The sequence below is a fragment of the Ursus americanus genome, chromosome 13 (assembly GCF_024610735.1).
Source record: "Ursus americanus isolate L20-20 chromosome 13, mUrsAme1.1.p, whole genome shotgun sequence".
NCBI lineage: Eukaryota > Metazoa > Chordata > Mammalia > Carnivora > Ursidae > Ursus > Ursus americanus.
In genome coordinates, this window is record NC_142139.1 from 21448957 (window position 1) to 21468081 (window position 19125).

General features: G+C 34.6%; 1 protein-coding gene across 1 annotated transcript in view; it reads right to left on the reverse strand.

Moving 5' to 3' along the window:
* Positions 1–19125, reverse strand: part of SCLT1 (sodium channel and clathrin linker 1) — a 204364-nt gene that overhangs the window by 36420 nt on the left and 148819 nt on the right. The window contains exon 18 of the mRNA XM_045798986.2: positions 16496–16692. Within this exon, the coding sequence (XP_045654942.2) occupies positions 16496–16692 (197 nt within the window). The remainder of the gene's footprint in view (positions 1–16495; positions 16693–19125) is intronic.

Consider the following 19125-nt stretch of genomic DNA (forward strand, 5'->3'; position numbering starts at 1 on the left):
CCAAATTTTCATTTGGTTCCTTTTTGTATACTCCATTTCTTCTCTCATCTTCTTCATGTGTTCCTTTAAATCATTGAGCATATTTATAATCATTAAAGTTCTTGTCCATTAATTGTGCCACCTCTGTCACTTCTGAATGTGTTTCTCTATGCACTGCTTTTTCTTCCTGGCTGTGGGTACCATTTTTGCTTATCTAGTAATAAAAGTGTTGGATTTGTTCTTGCAGGCAGTTACATTACTTGGGAACATGCTAGATGATTTTGAGGCTTGGTTTTAAGTCTTGTCAAGGTGAATATAGAATACCTTTTTTTTCTGGGCTGGTTTAATTCTATTAATAAGGTGAAGTGATTCTTTACTGCATGCACTATGTATTAACAAGGATTCTCCACTCCAGCTGGGCAGAACTCTAATATCTCCCAGTCCTATATGAGCTCTTGATGTTTTTCAGCTTACAGCTCCCCTGTCACTGTCTGCCTGGCTTTTTTGAGTTTTATTCTATGTATGAGTGAGAAACACATTCAAAAGAACTACGCAGATTTCTGAAGCTCTTTCTCTGTGTAGTTCTATCTCCTCTGGTTCTCTGCCTTGCAAATTTCAGTTACTCAGGCATCAGACCTGGCAGTGGCTGAGATTATCTTCTCTGGACCATGGTTCTGAAAGGACCCTTAGGCAGAAAACCAAGATGATTCTACATTTTATCTTGTTTCTTGTCTCTCATGGATCAGAAAAACAATTGTTTCACACATTTTGTCCAGTTTTCTAGTTGTTTCTGGTGGGAAGTTAAGTCTGGCACCAGTTTCTCCATCATAGCAGGAAGTAGGAATTCCCAGAGGCCATACCTAAAGAGTTGATACCCGGCAATTTCCTGAACCAATACTACACTACACTATCAAAAGGCACAAAATATAACAAATGAAATGAAACCCATACTTAGATATATTACAGTGAAATTACAGAAAAACAAAACATTTTAATGGCCACAGGAAAAGAGATTACTTTCAAAGGAGTGACAAGTGAGATGGACAGATGATTTCTATATAGAAAAAACAGCAGTCAGAGGTTAACAGATTGTTGTTTTTAATTTTCTGCAAGAAAATACCTTCAACTTGGAATTCTGTCAGCAAGCAAAATATTGTTCAAATATGGACATAAAATAAATATATTTTACAAAAAGAATTGAGAATTCATCACCAGCCATATCCTCACTAAAGCAACTTCCAAAAGATATAATTTAGATATGAGGAAAGTAGTCCTACCTGGAATATTTGAGATATAAGAAGATATAAGAAGAAATGCAGAACAAAGATGAAGGTAAACTATATGGGCTGATATAAATGAACTCTAAATATATAAAACAATTAGTAGGGTGAAATAAAACACTACAAAGCAGAATTTAAAATCTGGCAACAATAATATGTAAGTTGGGCAAAGGAAATAAATGGTGTTAATATGTTCCGAAGTTCTTGTATTATCTGGCAGGAGGATAAAGACTTTGATTAACTTTAGACTTTCCTATGGTAAATAATACTGCATAACTTCTAGGGTAACAACCAAAAGAATACAGAGTTATTTAATTTCCAAAGCTTAGGAGGAGAAGTGGAATGATTTAAAAAAAACAAAACAAAAACAACATCACCAAGTCAATAAAAAAGATGAGAAAGGAAAGAAAAAGAAAGCAAAGATGACAAAAATAGGAAGTACTAAAATAAAATACAGATAACAAATCTCAATATACTTTGGATTACACTGAATATAAATGAACTAAACGGTCTAAAACAGAACCATATACTGTTTCTAAGAGACAGATCTATGGAAAACAGAAGTAATTAACAAAAAGATAACTAAAATATCCCCATATGTTTAGAAATTTAAAAATTTCTAGAAGAAACATGAAGAAAATCTGTGGTAAGCAAAATTTCTTACATAGGACACAAGAACAAATCATGAAAAAATTGATAGACTGCATTGTATTAAAACCTATACTCTTCAGGGGCGCCTGGGTGGCGCAGTCATTAAGTGTCTGCCTTCAGCTCAGGGCGTGATCCCAGAGTCCTGGGATCAAGCCCCACATCAGGCTACTCCGCTGGGAGCCTGCTTCTTCCTCTCCCACTTCCCCTGCCTGTGTTCCCTCTTTCGCTGGCTGTCTCTCTGTCAAATAAATAAATAAAATCTTAAAAAAAAAAAAAAATAAAACCTATACTCTTCAAAAGTCACCATTTAAGAAAATGAAAGGTACAAATAATACCAGCATGAGTAATGCAAAAAGGGTTATTATTACAGATACTTCAGACGTCATATATTATGAACACATTGTGTCTAAAATACTTGAAAATTTAGAAGACATGGATATATTTAGAGAAAAATATAATTTACCAAAACTGTTTCAAAGAAGAAATAGAAAATTTGAAGAGTTCTATAACTGTTCAATGGAATCAACGATCAAAGATATTACCATAGAAATCCCAGAACACCATCACCACCACCACTACTCCAGGCCAAGAGAACTTCATTGGCGAGATCTACCAAATATTCAAAGAATAAACATTTCTAAAATACAAAGTTTATGAGAAAACAGAAAAAGCACCAGTTTCCAATTTCTTGAGGCTGGCGTAACTTAGATACTACAACTTAACAATGCAAGTTCAAGAATGGAAAGTTTCAGGTCAATCTCTCTAGTGAACATAGATGAAAAAAATACTAAACAAAATACTAGCAAGCCAAATCCAGCAATACATAAGGAGAATGCATTCCAACTCTGTTGGTTTTATTACAGGAATGCAAACTTGGTATACTAGCAAAACTGATCTATAAAATTTATCCCACTAACAGATTAAAAAGAAAAAATAAAATGATTACCTCAAATAATACAGGAAAAGCTTTTATAAAATTCAATATTTATGATAAAAACTAAGTAAAATGAGAAGGAAACTTTCTGAATCTAACAGAAATTATCCCTCAACACAGAAAACATCATACACAAAGATGAAGATTGAAATCTGTTCCTTCTGAGATTGAAAAAAAGGAAAGAGTCCTTGACTATCACTCTGATTCTGCACTGTACTGGAGGTCTCGTCAACGTAATAGGTGAGAAAGGGAAATAAAATATATGATGACTGGAAATAAATAAAATTGTTAAATTCAGAGACAATATAATTATATATAACAAAATCCAACACATGCATTAATTTCTTAAATTATAGAAAACAAAATGTGCAGTTATGAACCAAAGTTGTAATAATACTGGCTTTTAGACTAATTGCTTTTTAAAAAATATATTAGTCTTTTAAATCAGGTAAAAAATAAAAAGTAGAGTTATATTTTGTTTCCTATATAATGTAGGAGACCAATGCATTTTGAAAAATTGTTTATGTTTTTGGACACAATGCATAAAGGCATAATTTTGTGATATCAACAACTGAAAGGAGTAGGGATAGAGCTATAAAGGATCAGAGTTTTTGTATGTTACTAAAGTTAAACTGGTATAAACCCAAATTAGAGTGTTATAACTTTAGGATGTTACATGTAATCCCCATAGTAATCACAAAGAAAACAGCTATAAAATATACACAAAAAGAAATGAGAAAGGAACTCAAAGGTTTCATTAAAGAAAATCAACTAAACATAAAAAGACAGTAATGCAAGAAATGAGAGACAAAAAAGCTGTGAAGTATACAGAAACAAAAAGGAAGTCCCTCCTTATCATCCTTAAAAGAGGAGATTCTGGAAGACACTACAACATGGATGAGCCTGGGGACTTTGTGTTGGATGAAATAAGGCAATCACAGGGGGACAAATACCATGTGGTTCTACCTACATGAGGTACTTGGAGTAGTCAAGGTCATGGAGACAAAGGTGAAGTGACGGTTTCCAGGGGCTAGGGGAGGGGGAAGAGGGCACTAGGGAGTTTAGTTTAATAGGTATGGAGTTTCCAATTTTCAAGATGAAAAAAAGTTCCAGAGAAGGATGAGTTGTGATGGTAACAAAGTGAATATACTTAACACCACTGAAATGTATACTTAGAAATGGCTAAGATGGTAAATGTTATATATATATTTTACCACAATTAAAAGAAAAAGTGGAATCAATCCAAAGGTCCATCAATTGGTGAGTGGATAAACAAAATGTGGTTTATATCCATTCCACAGACTCATCAATAAAAATATACTCAATACTGATCTATGATGCAATATGGATGAATTTTAAAAACATTATACTAAAGGCAAGAATCCAGATGCAAAAGAATACATAATGCATGATTCCATGTATAGGAAATGTCCAGAACAGGCAAATCTATAGAGTCAGCAAGTAGATTATTGACTGCCAGAAATAGGATGTTGGTACTGCCTGCAAATAAGCATGGGGGATTTTGTGGTTTGATGGAAATGTGCTGAAACCTGGTTGAAGTGATGTTTGCACAACTCTGTAAAATTACTATAAATCAGTGAATTGTATGCTTAACGGAGTGAGTTATACAGTATGCAAATTATACCACAATAGAGATGTTGAAAGGAAAAATCCAAAAAAATCTACAGCTTTTTGTACTGAGCAAGGTTAGTGGTTAAAAAAATCAGTATCAAAAAGCATTTCCATTTCTTTACACAAGCAAAGGTCAGTAAATAAAATCAGAGATATATTATAAATAATATCAAAAAAATATTGATTACTAAAAAATACCAACTAAATCTAACAAAGATGTGTAAGACTTGTACAAAGAAATTAATAAACCTTATTGAGAGATGTTAAAAAAGATGTAAACAAGTAGAGAGATTCATGTCCAAGAGATTGGAATCTTTAAAATTTTAAATTATGTTAACTTGCTTCAAATTTTCTTATAGATTCAATGTAATCCTAATCAAAATCTCATATTTCTTTATGGAACTTAAGAACACAATTTTATGAATATGAATTTATATAAATATGGAAATGTCCATGGCTAACTACAGATATTTTTGAAAAACTGAATAACAGGAGTGTTTTTATCAGATATCAAGTCACTTTTCTAATCTTGTATTTGTTTTCGAAAGTGTCTTCTAAAGTTATAATGAACACAGCACTATGGAACTGGCACAGGATAGGCTGACAAACAAGTGAAACATAAGAAGCTCAGAAACACACACATATGGACACAAATTATGACAAAGGGGATACTGCAAAGTAGTGAAGAAATGACAATTTTGTCATTAAATGTTCCAGGGATGAATGGCTACCACTTGGAAAAAATAGACTTCTACCTTACCCTATACACAAAATCAATTCTGAATTAAATAAAGACTTAAAGAGAATATCTTTAGAGCTCAGGATAGAAAGGGAGTTCTTTTTTTTTTTTAATTTTTTTTAATTTTTACTTTTTAAAGATTTTATTTCTTTATTTGACGGAGAGAGAGACCGCCAGCGGGAGAGGGAACACAAGCAGGGGGAGTGGGAGAGGAAGAAGCAGGCTCCCAGTGGAGCAGGGAGCCCGACCTGGGGCTCGATCCCAGGACCCTGGGATCACACCCTGAGCCCAAGGCAGACGCTTAATGACTGAGCCACCCAGGCGCCCCAGAAAGGGAGTTCTTAAAATAAGACACACAAAGCAGTCATCATAAAACCAAAGAGATAAACATGACTCCATTAAAATTAAGAACTTCTGTTTATCGAAATAGAGGAGCAGGGGAGGAGAGAATGAGAGGAGATATTTGTAACACCTCAAAAAAACGTAAACAACTCAAAAGAGAAATGGTTAAAAGGCCTGAAGAATCACTTCACAAAATAAAAGTTCACAAGGCCAATAAACATATAAAAAGATGCTCAACTGTGATAGAAATAAGAGAGGTGCAAGTTAAAACTACAATCAGAAACCAGTAGTCATTAGAGTACTACAATTTAACACATCTGACTTCATTCACTGAGTAAAGATGAGGATTATCAAAAATTCTCATATACCCTACTACTTGCAAGACTGTAAATAGCTACAATTATTTTGGGAAACAGTGAGGCATTTTCTACTAAGGTTGAAAATATGCATGCATTACGACTTGACAATTCCAGTTTTAGGAATATGCTAGAAAAAGAAATGTCTAGGTGTATCAGGATAATATAGAGTAATAAAAATGAATTCCATTATCCAGAGTACTGCTAATGGGCATTTGCATTTCCATTTGGGGACAATTAGGAAAAATGCTGGTATGAGCATTCTTGCAGCAGCTATATGTATGATCTTAAAGCTGTAGTTTATTTTTGCCTGGTTTCTTTCCTTCTTTCTTTCTTTCTTTCTTTCTTTCTTTCTTTCTTTCTTTCTTTCTTTCTCTTTCTTCCTTCCTTCTTTCTTTCTTTCTTTCTTTCTTTCTTTCTTTCTTTCTTTCTTTCTTTCTTTCTTTCTTTCTTCCTCTTTCTTTCTTTTCCTCTTTTTCTCTCCCTCCCCTCCCTCCCTTCCTTCCTTCCTTCCTTCCTTCCTTCCTTCCTTCCTTCCTTCCTTCCTTCCTTCCTTCCTTTCCCCCCTCCCCCAAATGGGCCACATTGAAAGCTTGAAGAGAAAGAGATTAGTAATTCAGCAATGAAGTGCATAATGAAACTCTTAAACAGATCAAGTGAAAAATCAACTCTGTGGAAATAGTATTCCATACATGCTTAAACAAGAACTCTCTTCTGTGGTATTTCTTTCTTAGATATCTGTATTCATTATTTTTTAATGTCAAGATTTGCTGCATCTTAAAAAAAGGAGATATAATTCATTATATAAACATTTGCTATTATAGAATTTATAAATTAGGAATTATTAAATATGTCATTTACTATTAATTTTTGGTTATATATCTTTATGTTCCAGCAAACATGTTCCTCCAAAATTGTTATTCACTGCCGAGCTTTGGATATTTTCTTCTGCAGGGTATTTCCCACCTTCAACTCTCACGCCAGATCAATGTTTATTCCTAAAATCTGGTATGTTTCTCAATAATTGAAAACTATGTTTTGGTTAATCAAAGAAGTCTTTCATTATCCTGAATTAGCTCACTGGGGAGAGTTTTACCAAAAGATAGATGACTTTCCAATCCAGTATCACCTTGTTAATATTATCAGTAGGTATTAAAGGAATTGAGTGATTATATCAAATAACCACAGCTACCCCTCACACCTGTCAGAATGGCTAAAATCAACAACACAAGAAACTGTAGGTGTTGACGAGAATGTGGAGAATAAAGAACACTCATGTACTGTTGGTGGAAAAGTAAACTAATGCAGTCGCCCTGGAAAACAGTTTGGAGGTTCCTCAGGAAGTAAAAAAATAGAACTACCCTACAAATATACATTTGCACTACTGGTCTTCCCCAAAGAATACAAAAACACTAATTCAAAGGGATACATGCACCCCTATGTTTATAGCAGCATCATTTATAATAGCCAAGATACGGAAGGAGCCCAAGTGTCCATCAGTTGATGAATGGATAAAGAAGATGTGGTATGTATGTGTACATATACATATACAATGGAATATTAATCAGCCATAAAAAAGAATGAAATCTTGCCATTTACAATGTCATGGATGGAGCTGGAGAGTATAATGCTAAGTGAAATAAGTCAGTCACAGAAAAACCATATGATTTCACTCATATGTGGAATTTAAGAAACAAACAAACAAGCAAAGGGAAAAAAGAGAGACAAACCAAGAAACAGACTTAATTATAGAGAACAAACTGATGGTTACCAGAGGGGAGTGGGGCATTGGGTTAAATAGGTGATGGCGATTAAGGAATGCACTTGTGATGAGCACTGGGTGATGTAAGGAATTGCTGAGTCACTATACTGTACACCTGAAACTAATATAATGCGGTATGTTAATGAACAGGAATTAAAATAAAAACTTAAATAAAGTGCTAATTGACAGCGCAAAAAACCCCACACCACAGCTACCAAAGTTTCATGTTTTCAGATTTATTTTGCATATTTTCACTAAAAAAGTATTTCACTCAATTTCTTTTTATGATTATAGCCCATCTGGTTTAATGTCACCAGTGTGTTCTCCATCTTCCTCTAAGGTGATTCAAGTCTACTCTTTTTTTTTTCATCTTCACTCTGTTTTGATCTTTTGTGTGTACCACATGTGGGGACATCTCTATTTTGTACTCTGCCTCAGTTTATATTTTGGAGGAAAAATAATTTTTGAGAATCACTGATTTGTCTATAATTGAAAACAACTATACAAATTTTCCTTCCCAGAGCACTTACTTTACAGGTTATTTTAAAAGCATGAATCAGAGCATTTAAGATGATTTCAGATGTAAGAATTTGATTTATAGGACATTTGTTGCATAAATTAAGGTGTTTTATTGGTCAAAAATATTTAATCCTATATATTATCAATGTACAGAATCTAAGATCTATAAAACTTAAAGTCTAGGATATCTATAATTTTTTAAGATGTTCTTTGATCTTCCTGAACTAATAAAATATCCTACCAAAAAATATGGATGATCTTACAACTCACACTTCTATGTAATAGTGGCACAACTCCGGGGAATCATGTAAAAATTCCTTGATAATAAAATGAGTATATAACTTGGGTGAATTATTTTTCAAAAAATCAAGTACTATTCCTGAAGTCACAAGTTGTAAAGGGCCTTAACAAGCTTTCTAGTCCAGATGAAGGCGATAGATAGGGTTGTGTAAAAACTATTTTGACAGACTCCAGGCAATTACATTCTACATTCTATATACTTCCTTTTGGCAAAGTACTTTGCTTGATAATTCAGAGAATACAAACTAAAATAAAACACATTCACTATCAATAATCTACTGGGAGTAATTAGTTGGTGTGTGCAAATTACATATACAATATAGCAAAGCCTAAGACATCCAAGAAAATATTTTAGAGGTTTAGAGGTTTAGAGGATAGAGATTACAACAGTCAGAAATGAATAGGCACAATAAATGAAATGTTTGTGTGTATGTGTATATATGTGTATATGGGTATGTGTGCACACATAGATAACTTATACCATAAACAGCCTCCTGTCAGTTCAAGTCAGGTTTGCCACCAAAGTGTAGGCAGCTAACTTAGGAAAATTCTATTGTCAGAGTTTTTTCAAATCCAAAATTGCTGATAATGGATTACGGATCTTTATAAATTTTTTAAAGTCTAGAGTTTCCTCATGTGTAAAATGGAGAGTGTGATGGTTAATTTTATGTGTCAACTTGTCTGGGCCATGGTGCCCAGATGTTTAATCAAGCATTACTCTGGATGTTTCTGTAAGAATGTTTTAGATGAGATTTACATTTAAATCACTGGACTTTGAGTAAAGCAGAATGCCTTCCATAATGTGGGTGGACCTCATACAATTAGTTGATGGCCTAACAGAACAAAAAGCTTACTTCTCCCAAGCAAGAGGGAATTCTGCAAGAGACGGCCTTTGAACTTGAACAGTAACAATGGCTCTTCAGGTCTCCAGCCTGAATGTCTTTGGACTCAAACTGCAACTCCTTCTTGAGTCTCTAGCTTGTCAGTTTTCTCCCTCAGAAAAACTTTAAACTTGCTAAGCTCCACAAGCACATGAGCCAATTCCTTAAAATAAACCTTTTTACACTCACATACACACAGACACACACACACACAGACACACACACACACATACACACATCCTATTAGTTCTGTTTCTCTGGAGAACCCTAATACAGGGAATATTACAGCATTTACTTCATAAAGTTTTTGTGATCATTACATGAGTTTGTAAAGTGGCAAATAGTATATATCAACAAGTTATAGCTATCATAAATGAAATCTTTAGACTGATGTTCATTTAAGTCTATTTTATATTGTATGGTTTCCTATTTCCTTATGTAAACATTGTGAACTGCTCAACATCATTTAATTAAGTTATGACAAACAGATGGTGGCAGCTTTGGACTTCATCAACTTAGCTAAGCTGGAACTACATTTCCCAGCATTCCCTTCCCTGCCTGGTCCTGGGTCGGTGTTGATCATAAAACAAATTTGTGCAGCAGGCTCTGAAGGCTGGCAGGTCCCCTGGCACTGCGGCAACTCATACACACTGTTGCTAATATGTTAGGTCACTATGTTGGTGTGCAGCTCTACTTGGGTCCACAGCAATTCCATCTTCTGCCCCTTGGCAGATGTCCTCTTTCAGCCTCTTGAGTCATGTGCAGATGCAATGGTAAAGGGCATCAGCTTTCCCTGCAGGTCATCTATGGCAGTGTTGGAGATGATGAGATATAAATGAAAACAGAGTTCCAGTTTGTCTTTAGAGTTGCTTTCATTCATATCCAGGTTTTCTTCATGACTTCAAGCTAAGGTGGCCCATAGTGACTTTAGGCTTAATACCAGATGCAGAGACAACTGCACTGCACTGACTTCTCTACCAGTTCCTACAACTGTGTCAGACCTAATTCCCAAAATAAATCCCATATTCTATATGACTCAGAGTAGCTCTGTTTTTCTGAATAAACCAATACACATAGAAATTGGTTTCAATTCCATAAGTAGTCCCAGAGGAATATAACCTCAGGAATGAGTACTCTAAGTGGTTCTGGATTATCCGGAATTAGTTCTCTGCTTTGATTAGATTTAAAGGCCACTGGAAAAGGGTACACTCGTAATCCATGCTATGCAATGGCAAAACAGTTACTTAAATTATCAGCTATATATATGCCTATAAAGGATAAGTTTTTGAATGACCAAGTAGTTAAGGACACAAAACACTAGTGAATGAGGAGCATAATGGGACTTCTAGGTACACTGGACAACTTTGAAGATCACAATAAATAGCTCAGAGTTTTAAATTCTGAGCTCAGTGTCCAGGTTAGGGACTTGAAAGCTATCATGACCACCTTAAAAGAAACCCTATCTCCTCTGGTTGCAAAGCCAAGATTTCTGATAATCAAATGCAAAGTCTAATCCTATATATGGCTAAATTATAACACAAACTGAATTCCTAAACTTGCAGGGTCTCTCCTTCCCTGAAAATTGAGATGGGAACACGTGTTCAGACAGACTTCAATGAAGCTGGGGCCTTGAATCCCTAAATTCCACCATGCCTCCTTTGCCAGTAGAAGCAGTCCTTCCACACTATTTGAAAAGCTAAGTATTCTCTGCCTAAAGAGTTTGTAACAGTCTCCTCTGAGGGAGTTGCTTTACAAGGAATAGGTGATTCCCTTCAGGATTTACCTCAGCATCATTCATTCATTCATTCACTACTTCTATATCTACAGCCTGAGTCAAGTCTGATAGGCTCTACGGAATGACCTACAAAACAAGACCTATAAGGAGGCAGAATACCCTAAAATCATTACACGATTCTGCCAATTGTATGTAGACAGAACCTGGGCACTATGTGCGAGAATGGATCCTAAGGGGCTGTATTACAGTGGAAGAAATAACAGATTGGGCCAAATTTTTCAATGTGGGCTTACAAAGCAGATATTCTGGATTCAGTGTGTTAGCTCAAGTATCTTGATTTGTTTGGTCAGTTGAACAAAATCTGGGTTCAAGGGTAACCTATACTGAATGATATTGAAATGTAAGAAAATACTTGTTATGGTATAAAGCAAGGTTTGTCACCTTTGGCACTTCTGACATCTTTGGCTGCAAAATCCTTTGTTGTGAGGGGCTATGCTGTGCATTACAGGATGTTTAGCAGCATCCCTGGCCTCTGTACACTAGATCCAGAATCATCCCTACATGTCTTTGGATATTTTCAAGACAAATGTTCCAGGGAGGGGAGAAGCACAAAGTAATCCCCATTTGAGAATCAGTAGTGTAGAGGAAGTTACCAAAGGCTGGGGGGAGATGGGAAGACAACGGTGAGGTTTTTTTATTTTTATTATTTTTATGTAAAAGCAGCTCATGCATCCTTCAACTCTGACCCTCAGGAGGATCCAGAGGATATTTTCTCCAGAAAGACTGTGAAATACAGTCATGAGAGTTGCTCCAGTATCCCTGCAGAGCTCTGTAGTGGTTATTCACTGTGGAACAGAAATGACAACTGCTACCATGGAACTGGGCTTCCTGAATTCAATGCTGATGATAGGATTCTTGATGACAAGGGTGCTGTAGCAGCCTTAAATCTCCAAAGAAAATGTGGTCATCATTACTAGAATGGGCAGCAAAGTTGAAGTAGTTGTCAGGAGAGTATGATCTGCAGAGATCTTTGGGATTTGCTAGTTTGATCACTGTGACCCTAGAACTGAAATAGATGTGTGTTCTATTACTTGATTTGGAGAAGTAGAAAAGCAAGCCTGACTTGAATCACTACAAGAAAGTGTCACAGCCCTATAACCGTTTCTCAAACTTGAGTCAGGTCACAGACTCAAAGCCTTTTAAATAAAGAAAGGAGCTGCAGGTTCCTTTAAAAGGAATCTGTTCTACATCCATATATACTTCCTCCTGGCCTTCCCCTAAGGGATCTGTGAAGAGTTAGCAGGGTGACCATGCAGTGGGGAACGAGAAATCCTGACATTTTCAGGATTACTGGACACTGTTGTTGAAAAAAATTCCTAGAGACCCCAAATAGCACTGTGGTCCACCAATCAGGAGAGGTTTATGCAGATCAGGTCATCAATGAAATCTTGGCTTAAGTCTCACAACAAGTGTGTCTATATTCCTATTCTGTGTTTATTTCCCTGGTTCTGGGATGCATAATCAGAACAGACACATTGAGCAACTAACGGGCAAAATCCCTACACTGGTTCCCTAACCAGTGAAGCAAGGCTATTATAGTAGTAAAGGCCACGTAGCATTTCATGAAGTATAGTGAGTAAAGGAAAAGCTTGATTTTCCCCTTTATCTTTTTTCAGAAAGATCTGGTTCCACAGCATCTTCCAAAGGTGACCAAAGGCTTTTTTTCTTTATTTAATATCACTCCGAAGTCATGGATTTTTAATATATTTGACATGTTTCAATTTACTGCAGATATTCTTTTTGATGTTCAAATTGTTCCCACATCAGCCAGAAGGGGCCTACTTAAGTTGGCTCCTGGGTCCTTTTGCCAATGACCCAAATAATCTTGATACCTTCCTCCCCTTTTGCTATATTAAAGTGTTTTCTAGGCTCACACTGTACTTTCCTATTCTAGATCTGTAATCAATCATTTCTCTAAAAAATCCTGGTTTCTTTTAGGAAAGAAACCATTGCAACCGAATACTAGTCACTCCCTCTAAAATCCCTTAAGTGAACAGAGCCAGGAAATACATGTTTTTAAGAGTGTAACACATCATGAGTTCCCATGATAATATTCCCAATTTCAATGTAGAAATACAAGTTTTTTTAAATTTGAGTTTCTTCCCTCTTATTATAAAAATCTTATTTAAAAATCTTATTATAAAAAATCCCTCTTAAAATAAAAAGTTTCAGAATAATAATAACACCAATATTATTTTTAATGATATAACTACTAAAAGCAGTTTATGGTTTTTTTACACTTTCTTTTATCCTTAGGATTTATCTCACTAGGGATATACAATCTAATTACTGTGTTTAATGTCACTTGAAATAATTTATCTGTGTAGTTAAGCCATCAACTTGTACACAATTAAGTTCATTTGTTTAATTTTACTTTCGATTTTTAGGTTTTTAAAAAAATTTTGATTTAATTTAAAAGATAATTATATGAACATTTATATAGTTTCAAACCCAAGCCTTGTCTGTAAGACAAGGTTCATTTATATAGTTTCAAACCCAAGCCTTGTCTGTAAGACAAGGTTCATTCAAAGAAGTCTAGCCTTTATCCTTTACTCCTTTCTCTCTCCTCATAGATAAAAATTTTAATTATTGTTTTGGTCACCTTTCTATTTTTAAGAAGAGAGTATGCACATATGTGTATGAACGTAGTATATGTATAGCATGCTTGTATATATATGTACACACACACACACACACACACACACACACACACACACACGTACACTTTCCCCTCTTTAAGGGCGTACCTACTGTAAAAAAATTTTTTTCACCTAATATATTTTGGATACTGCTCCATGTCCTAGGATTTTGTCTGGGATTACACTGAGTCTACAGATGGCTGGGGGGGGGGGGAGGCGTTGTAAACAAATTTATAATATTGAGTATTCTGATCAATTAACCGGATCTCTATTTAGTTACGCCTCCTTAATCTTCCTGATATCATAGTTCTCATGTAGAAGTCTCACACTTTGTTAGGTTTATTCCTGAGCATCTGATGCTTTTTGATGCATTGTAAATTTTACTAAAGTTTTATTTTGAAATATTTGTTGTAGGTATGTAAAAATACAATTGATTTTTGTATATTTGCATATTATCTATTAATTATTTTGGACTTACTACATATACAGTCATGTTGTCTGTGAAGAATGACTGTTTTCTTCCTTCCTTTTTCGTCTGTATACCTCTTATTTCATTTTCCTGCTCAATGCATTGATAAGGACTTCTGATATAAATATTAATAAGAGTGGTAATAATGAACTTCTTTGTTATCTTCCCAATCTTCAAAGGAAAATTACTAACATTTTTTTTTGCCATTAAAAATGTTTGCTTTAGAATAGATACCTTTACAAAATAAGAGAAATTCTTTTTTTTTTTAAGATTATTTATTTATTTGACAGAGAGACAGCCAGTGAGAGAGGGAACATAAGCAGGGGGAGTGGAAGAGGAAGAAGCAGGCTCCCAGAGAAGCAGGGAGCCCGATGTGGGGCTCGATCCCAGGACTCTGGGATCACGCCCTGAGCCGAAGGCAGACGCTTAACAACTGAGCCACCCAGGCACCCCAAAATAAAAGAAATTCTATTCCTTGTTTGTTAAGTTATTTTGAAATATAAGTGGATATCAAATTTTATCAAATGCCTTTTCTGTATCTATTGAGAAGATCTTATGATTTTTCTCTTTTAAAAAAGTTAATGTGATAAATTACATTAACTTATTTTCAATGGTTTTAATACTTTTGCATTCCTGGGATAAGGCCAAATTGGTAATAATTAATTTTGTTAGTTCTTTAATGCTCTTAGTAGATACTTTTTATAATTCATCTAACTTTTTTAGTTGTGGTGGAGGTTCAAATTACCTAGCTCACCATAAAACTGGAAACAGAAATTCTCTTCTTCTCTTGAATTCATTCTAAATACATTTTTACTCCAGCATTCTAACAAAACTGCTCTTATCATGGTTAACAAAGACCATCAAAGGGTGGCAAACTGAAAGGTCCATTCTCCGTTTTCACTTTACTCAACCAATCAGTAGCATTTTATAAAACAATGGTTAAGAGCATATTGTCTTTACTGGTCATTTGTTAGTTATGTGACTTTGAACAAGTTCCTTAACTCCCTCAGCCTCAGTTTCTCTATCTGTAAAATGTAAATGATAATGTTATCCACTTTGTAGGGTTGTTGTCAAGATTAATTAAGTACACATAAGTTGTTTAGAGCAACAAACATGTTATGTGCTAATAAGTAAATATCACCTATTATTATCACTTATACTTCTGAAAAAAATTTTTTTTAACCATTCTATCATGATTCTTATTTCTCTGGATATTCTTTCTCATTCTCTTTCAGTGGAATTTTCATCTCTCTGGACTTTAACTTTTGGAACTCAGTCCTCAGACAGCTTAATGTATTTGGACTTCCTTTCTACAAGTTCTTATCCCAGGACTTTAAAAATCACGTGTATGTTAATGATTGCCACATTTATGGCTACTGCTGAAATCTCTTCCCTGAACTCCAAACTTACAGACTCAGCTGACTAGTTGATATCCTGATTTAAATGTTTTCCAGGCAGCTCATATTTAACATAGCTCAAACTTTTTTTTTTAATGATCTCCAACCCTTTAAAACCTAATCTAAGTTACATTTTATATATCGATTATACAGTACTTGCCTACCTTCTCCCTTCTACCCTTGCCCCTCTACAGTCTATTCTTCAAACTGCAATCAAACTGATTTGTTGAACATTTAAGCCTGATCATATCACTTTGCTCAAAGCCTTCCACAGAATCCCATTGCATTCAGCATAAAAGCTCAAGTACTTTCTGGGCAGGGGTCAGCAAACCTTTTCTTCAAGGGCCACAGAGCAAATACTTAGGCTTTGCAAATCAATCAGATTCTGCTGCAACCACAAAACATGCTATGCCTACATGCAATGAGTATTAAGATTCTAAACTGCTGTGTCCAACAAAAATCAGTATATTTTTGGAATATGCATAAAATTTACAAAAATATACAGTATGAGTTTTGGTTTATAATGCTTAATATTTTTCATAGCAGTTCAATAAATATTTGCTTAATAAAAATATAAGATTTTTACAAGAAGATTATGGCAAGGACATTAAATGTTAAATAATTTATTCTAAAATAACTTAGAATACTAATAATTGGCTAGAATAACTAGAATACTAATAGTTTCATTGATAAAGAAAATCTAATCTTCTCATTAAGAAAGGAGTGAAAGCAAATTAACTGCCGAATAATAAATATAATCTTAGAGTTAAAAAAATAATTTATTCTGTAAAATGTATCAAACAATTAATAGTGGACTTACTTTAAATTACTGATTCTTATTTCTGCACTTTCAGTAAGTTTCTTTGTTTCTTCTTTCCACCTATTGGCTGCCTTCTGTTGAGTCACTAAGAGATGCCTCAGTTCAACAGTGGAATTTCGATTACTGTCTTCCAGCTCTCTCAGTTGAACTTCAAATCCATGTTTCCTTATTGAAAATTCATGTTCCATTGTACTGATCTGAGGAATAAAATGAACACAGTATCTGCTTTTTCTTTTCTGTTATTGTAGGAGATATACTGATCAATGATAATACACAAAAGAAATAATTGATTTTGTTGTTTGTGGCACAGAAATGTTTGGATGAGAAATTTACATAAAAATTAAGTTTACAATGTCTTCATCACAAATGAAGACTTATACTACATTAATTAAATACATGTAATTGTATATATTATATATAAATTTATAGTACAATATAAATTTAGCGAACCAGAATTATGATGGACAAATTTTTTGCAATACTTTCCTCAACACCTTAAAATGCCAGTAGAAAAAAAGTATACTATCCAATAGAAACTGCTCTTATTATCTACTTTAACTTCTGTTGCCAGAATCCATGGAAAATATTCATGCTTGCAGTAACTGAGAGTTTTTTACTCAAGCCATTAAAAAAAAGTTTACAGAGCTTCTACGACTTCTCCAAAGGCACCACCCTCTCGGACCTTGATGTGTTCAACAACTCAAAATCTCAAGTCACTTCATACTAAATTTCAAATTGTTTTTCAAAGGGTTTTGTAAAATAAATCACACACAAGAAGCCCTTTACCTCTTCAGTTATGATATAAACAATTTTTTTTTTTCAGGAAAAAAAGACTCTACTGATTTTCAGAATCTCATATGGAAATATCTTTCATTATTTCTAAGTAATTTATGTCATTATAGTAAAAATAATGCAGAATAAACATATAAGTAAATGCTCTTCAGATACTCTAGAAGCTTTCTTGACTGGGGATCAAGGAGAAAATGAAGCCCTAATGCTCTCTGGCATTCAATGTATGTAATGAATTGCATTCTCTTGCATGCATCTAGAATGAAACTACCTATTACCACCCTTGAGGCAATTGAGAAAAGAGTCACTAGAACAATTTCTTTGGTGTACTCTAGGGCCATCTTTATCTTACTAAAGAAATATTATAAAGAATGTCTTGTGGTATTTTAAAGTAATGTGTTTTAAAAATCATCACAGCTGGTATAACTTCTAATAATTTATTAAATATGGCTACTTTCAACCAGAAAGAATGAATCAGGGACTCAACTTTCTCAACACTAAGGAAAACCCAACAACAGCAAAATCCATGGTTTGTGGGTAAACTGCAAACACGCTGTTCTTACTACTTCTGCTTACATGCAATGTGTTTCCTAATTGCTTAAATTTTCTCAAATAGTACACAAGTAGAAATTTAAGACTTTATAAATACTGGCCCTGGGAAAACCACCTTGGATTTATTAATTCTGTATTGTATTAAAGCCTCCTGAGGCTCCTTGACTCCTGCTACTTTACTAATTTTTGTATTATTGGATTCTGCAAATTTAGATTTGAATATACTCCTTCTCCTTCTCTGCCTCAATCTCAACTTGGTCTGGAGGAGCCACAGTTGATATGTTAGGCGGAATTGTGTGTTTCTGTCTTTGTCTCTCTCGCATATATATTAAAAACTGCTATATGCATCTATACAGTTTTAGAAGTCAGCCTGCCTAGTTAACTCCCCATTTCCTCTTGGAAAATCTATTTGTAATTTGACAAGCCTTGTTCTGAGGTCCTTCATGATAACCTGGTCTCTGCCTACTTCTACAAGCTTGTGTTGTGCCACTATTCCCTTTTCTTTCTTTGTTTCTGTCACAGTGCCTTTTCATTCTTGGCTCATTTTCACATGTTGTTCCCTTTGCCTGGAATAGTCTTACCCCTCTTACTTATCTTAGTTATTTGTATTCAACTTTTAAAACTTAGCTCAATTACTGCTTCTATCTAGACAAAATCTGTATTTGTATTCAACTTTTAAAACTTAGCTCAATTACTGCTTCTATCTAGACAAAATCAGGGCTCTTACAGTGCCCTAAGTTCTTCCTAAAGTGCATTTATTAGTTTGTAAATATATGTTTGAAGTTTGCCCATCTCCATGCAAAAGTTATGTTTTTAGGGAGGGGGTTGGGTCAGGGGGACCATGTCTTCATTACATCTTCAGCACCTGAAACATAGTAAAGTTATAAAAACACTTGTGTAGACAGAGTGAATGATGGCTTTTTGGTATCAAAATTTGGTCTTTAAAAACACTCCAGATCCTTTAGCTGATAAAATTCCAATTGTTAAACTAGACAGGCCGGCAGTGATGTTGGAAGACTCTGGGCTACAACCAGGTCTCCTATAACAAAAATCCCACTGATGATTAAATTCAGTACATTGGTAGGAAGAAAGGATTTATGGTCTCCCTCCCTTTTTCCTTTGTGTTCTTCCTCTGCATAGAACCACTCACACAAATAGACTGAAATGCTAAAACTATCCATTTCCTAATTTTGTGTACTTATGAGGAGCATTTAGACACAAAGAAATGGAGAGCCCTGGCAGAAAGAACAGAGAAGTTAGAAAAGGGGAAAGCTAGGCCTGAAAGGAAT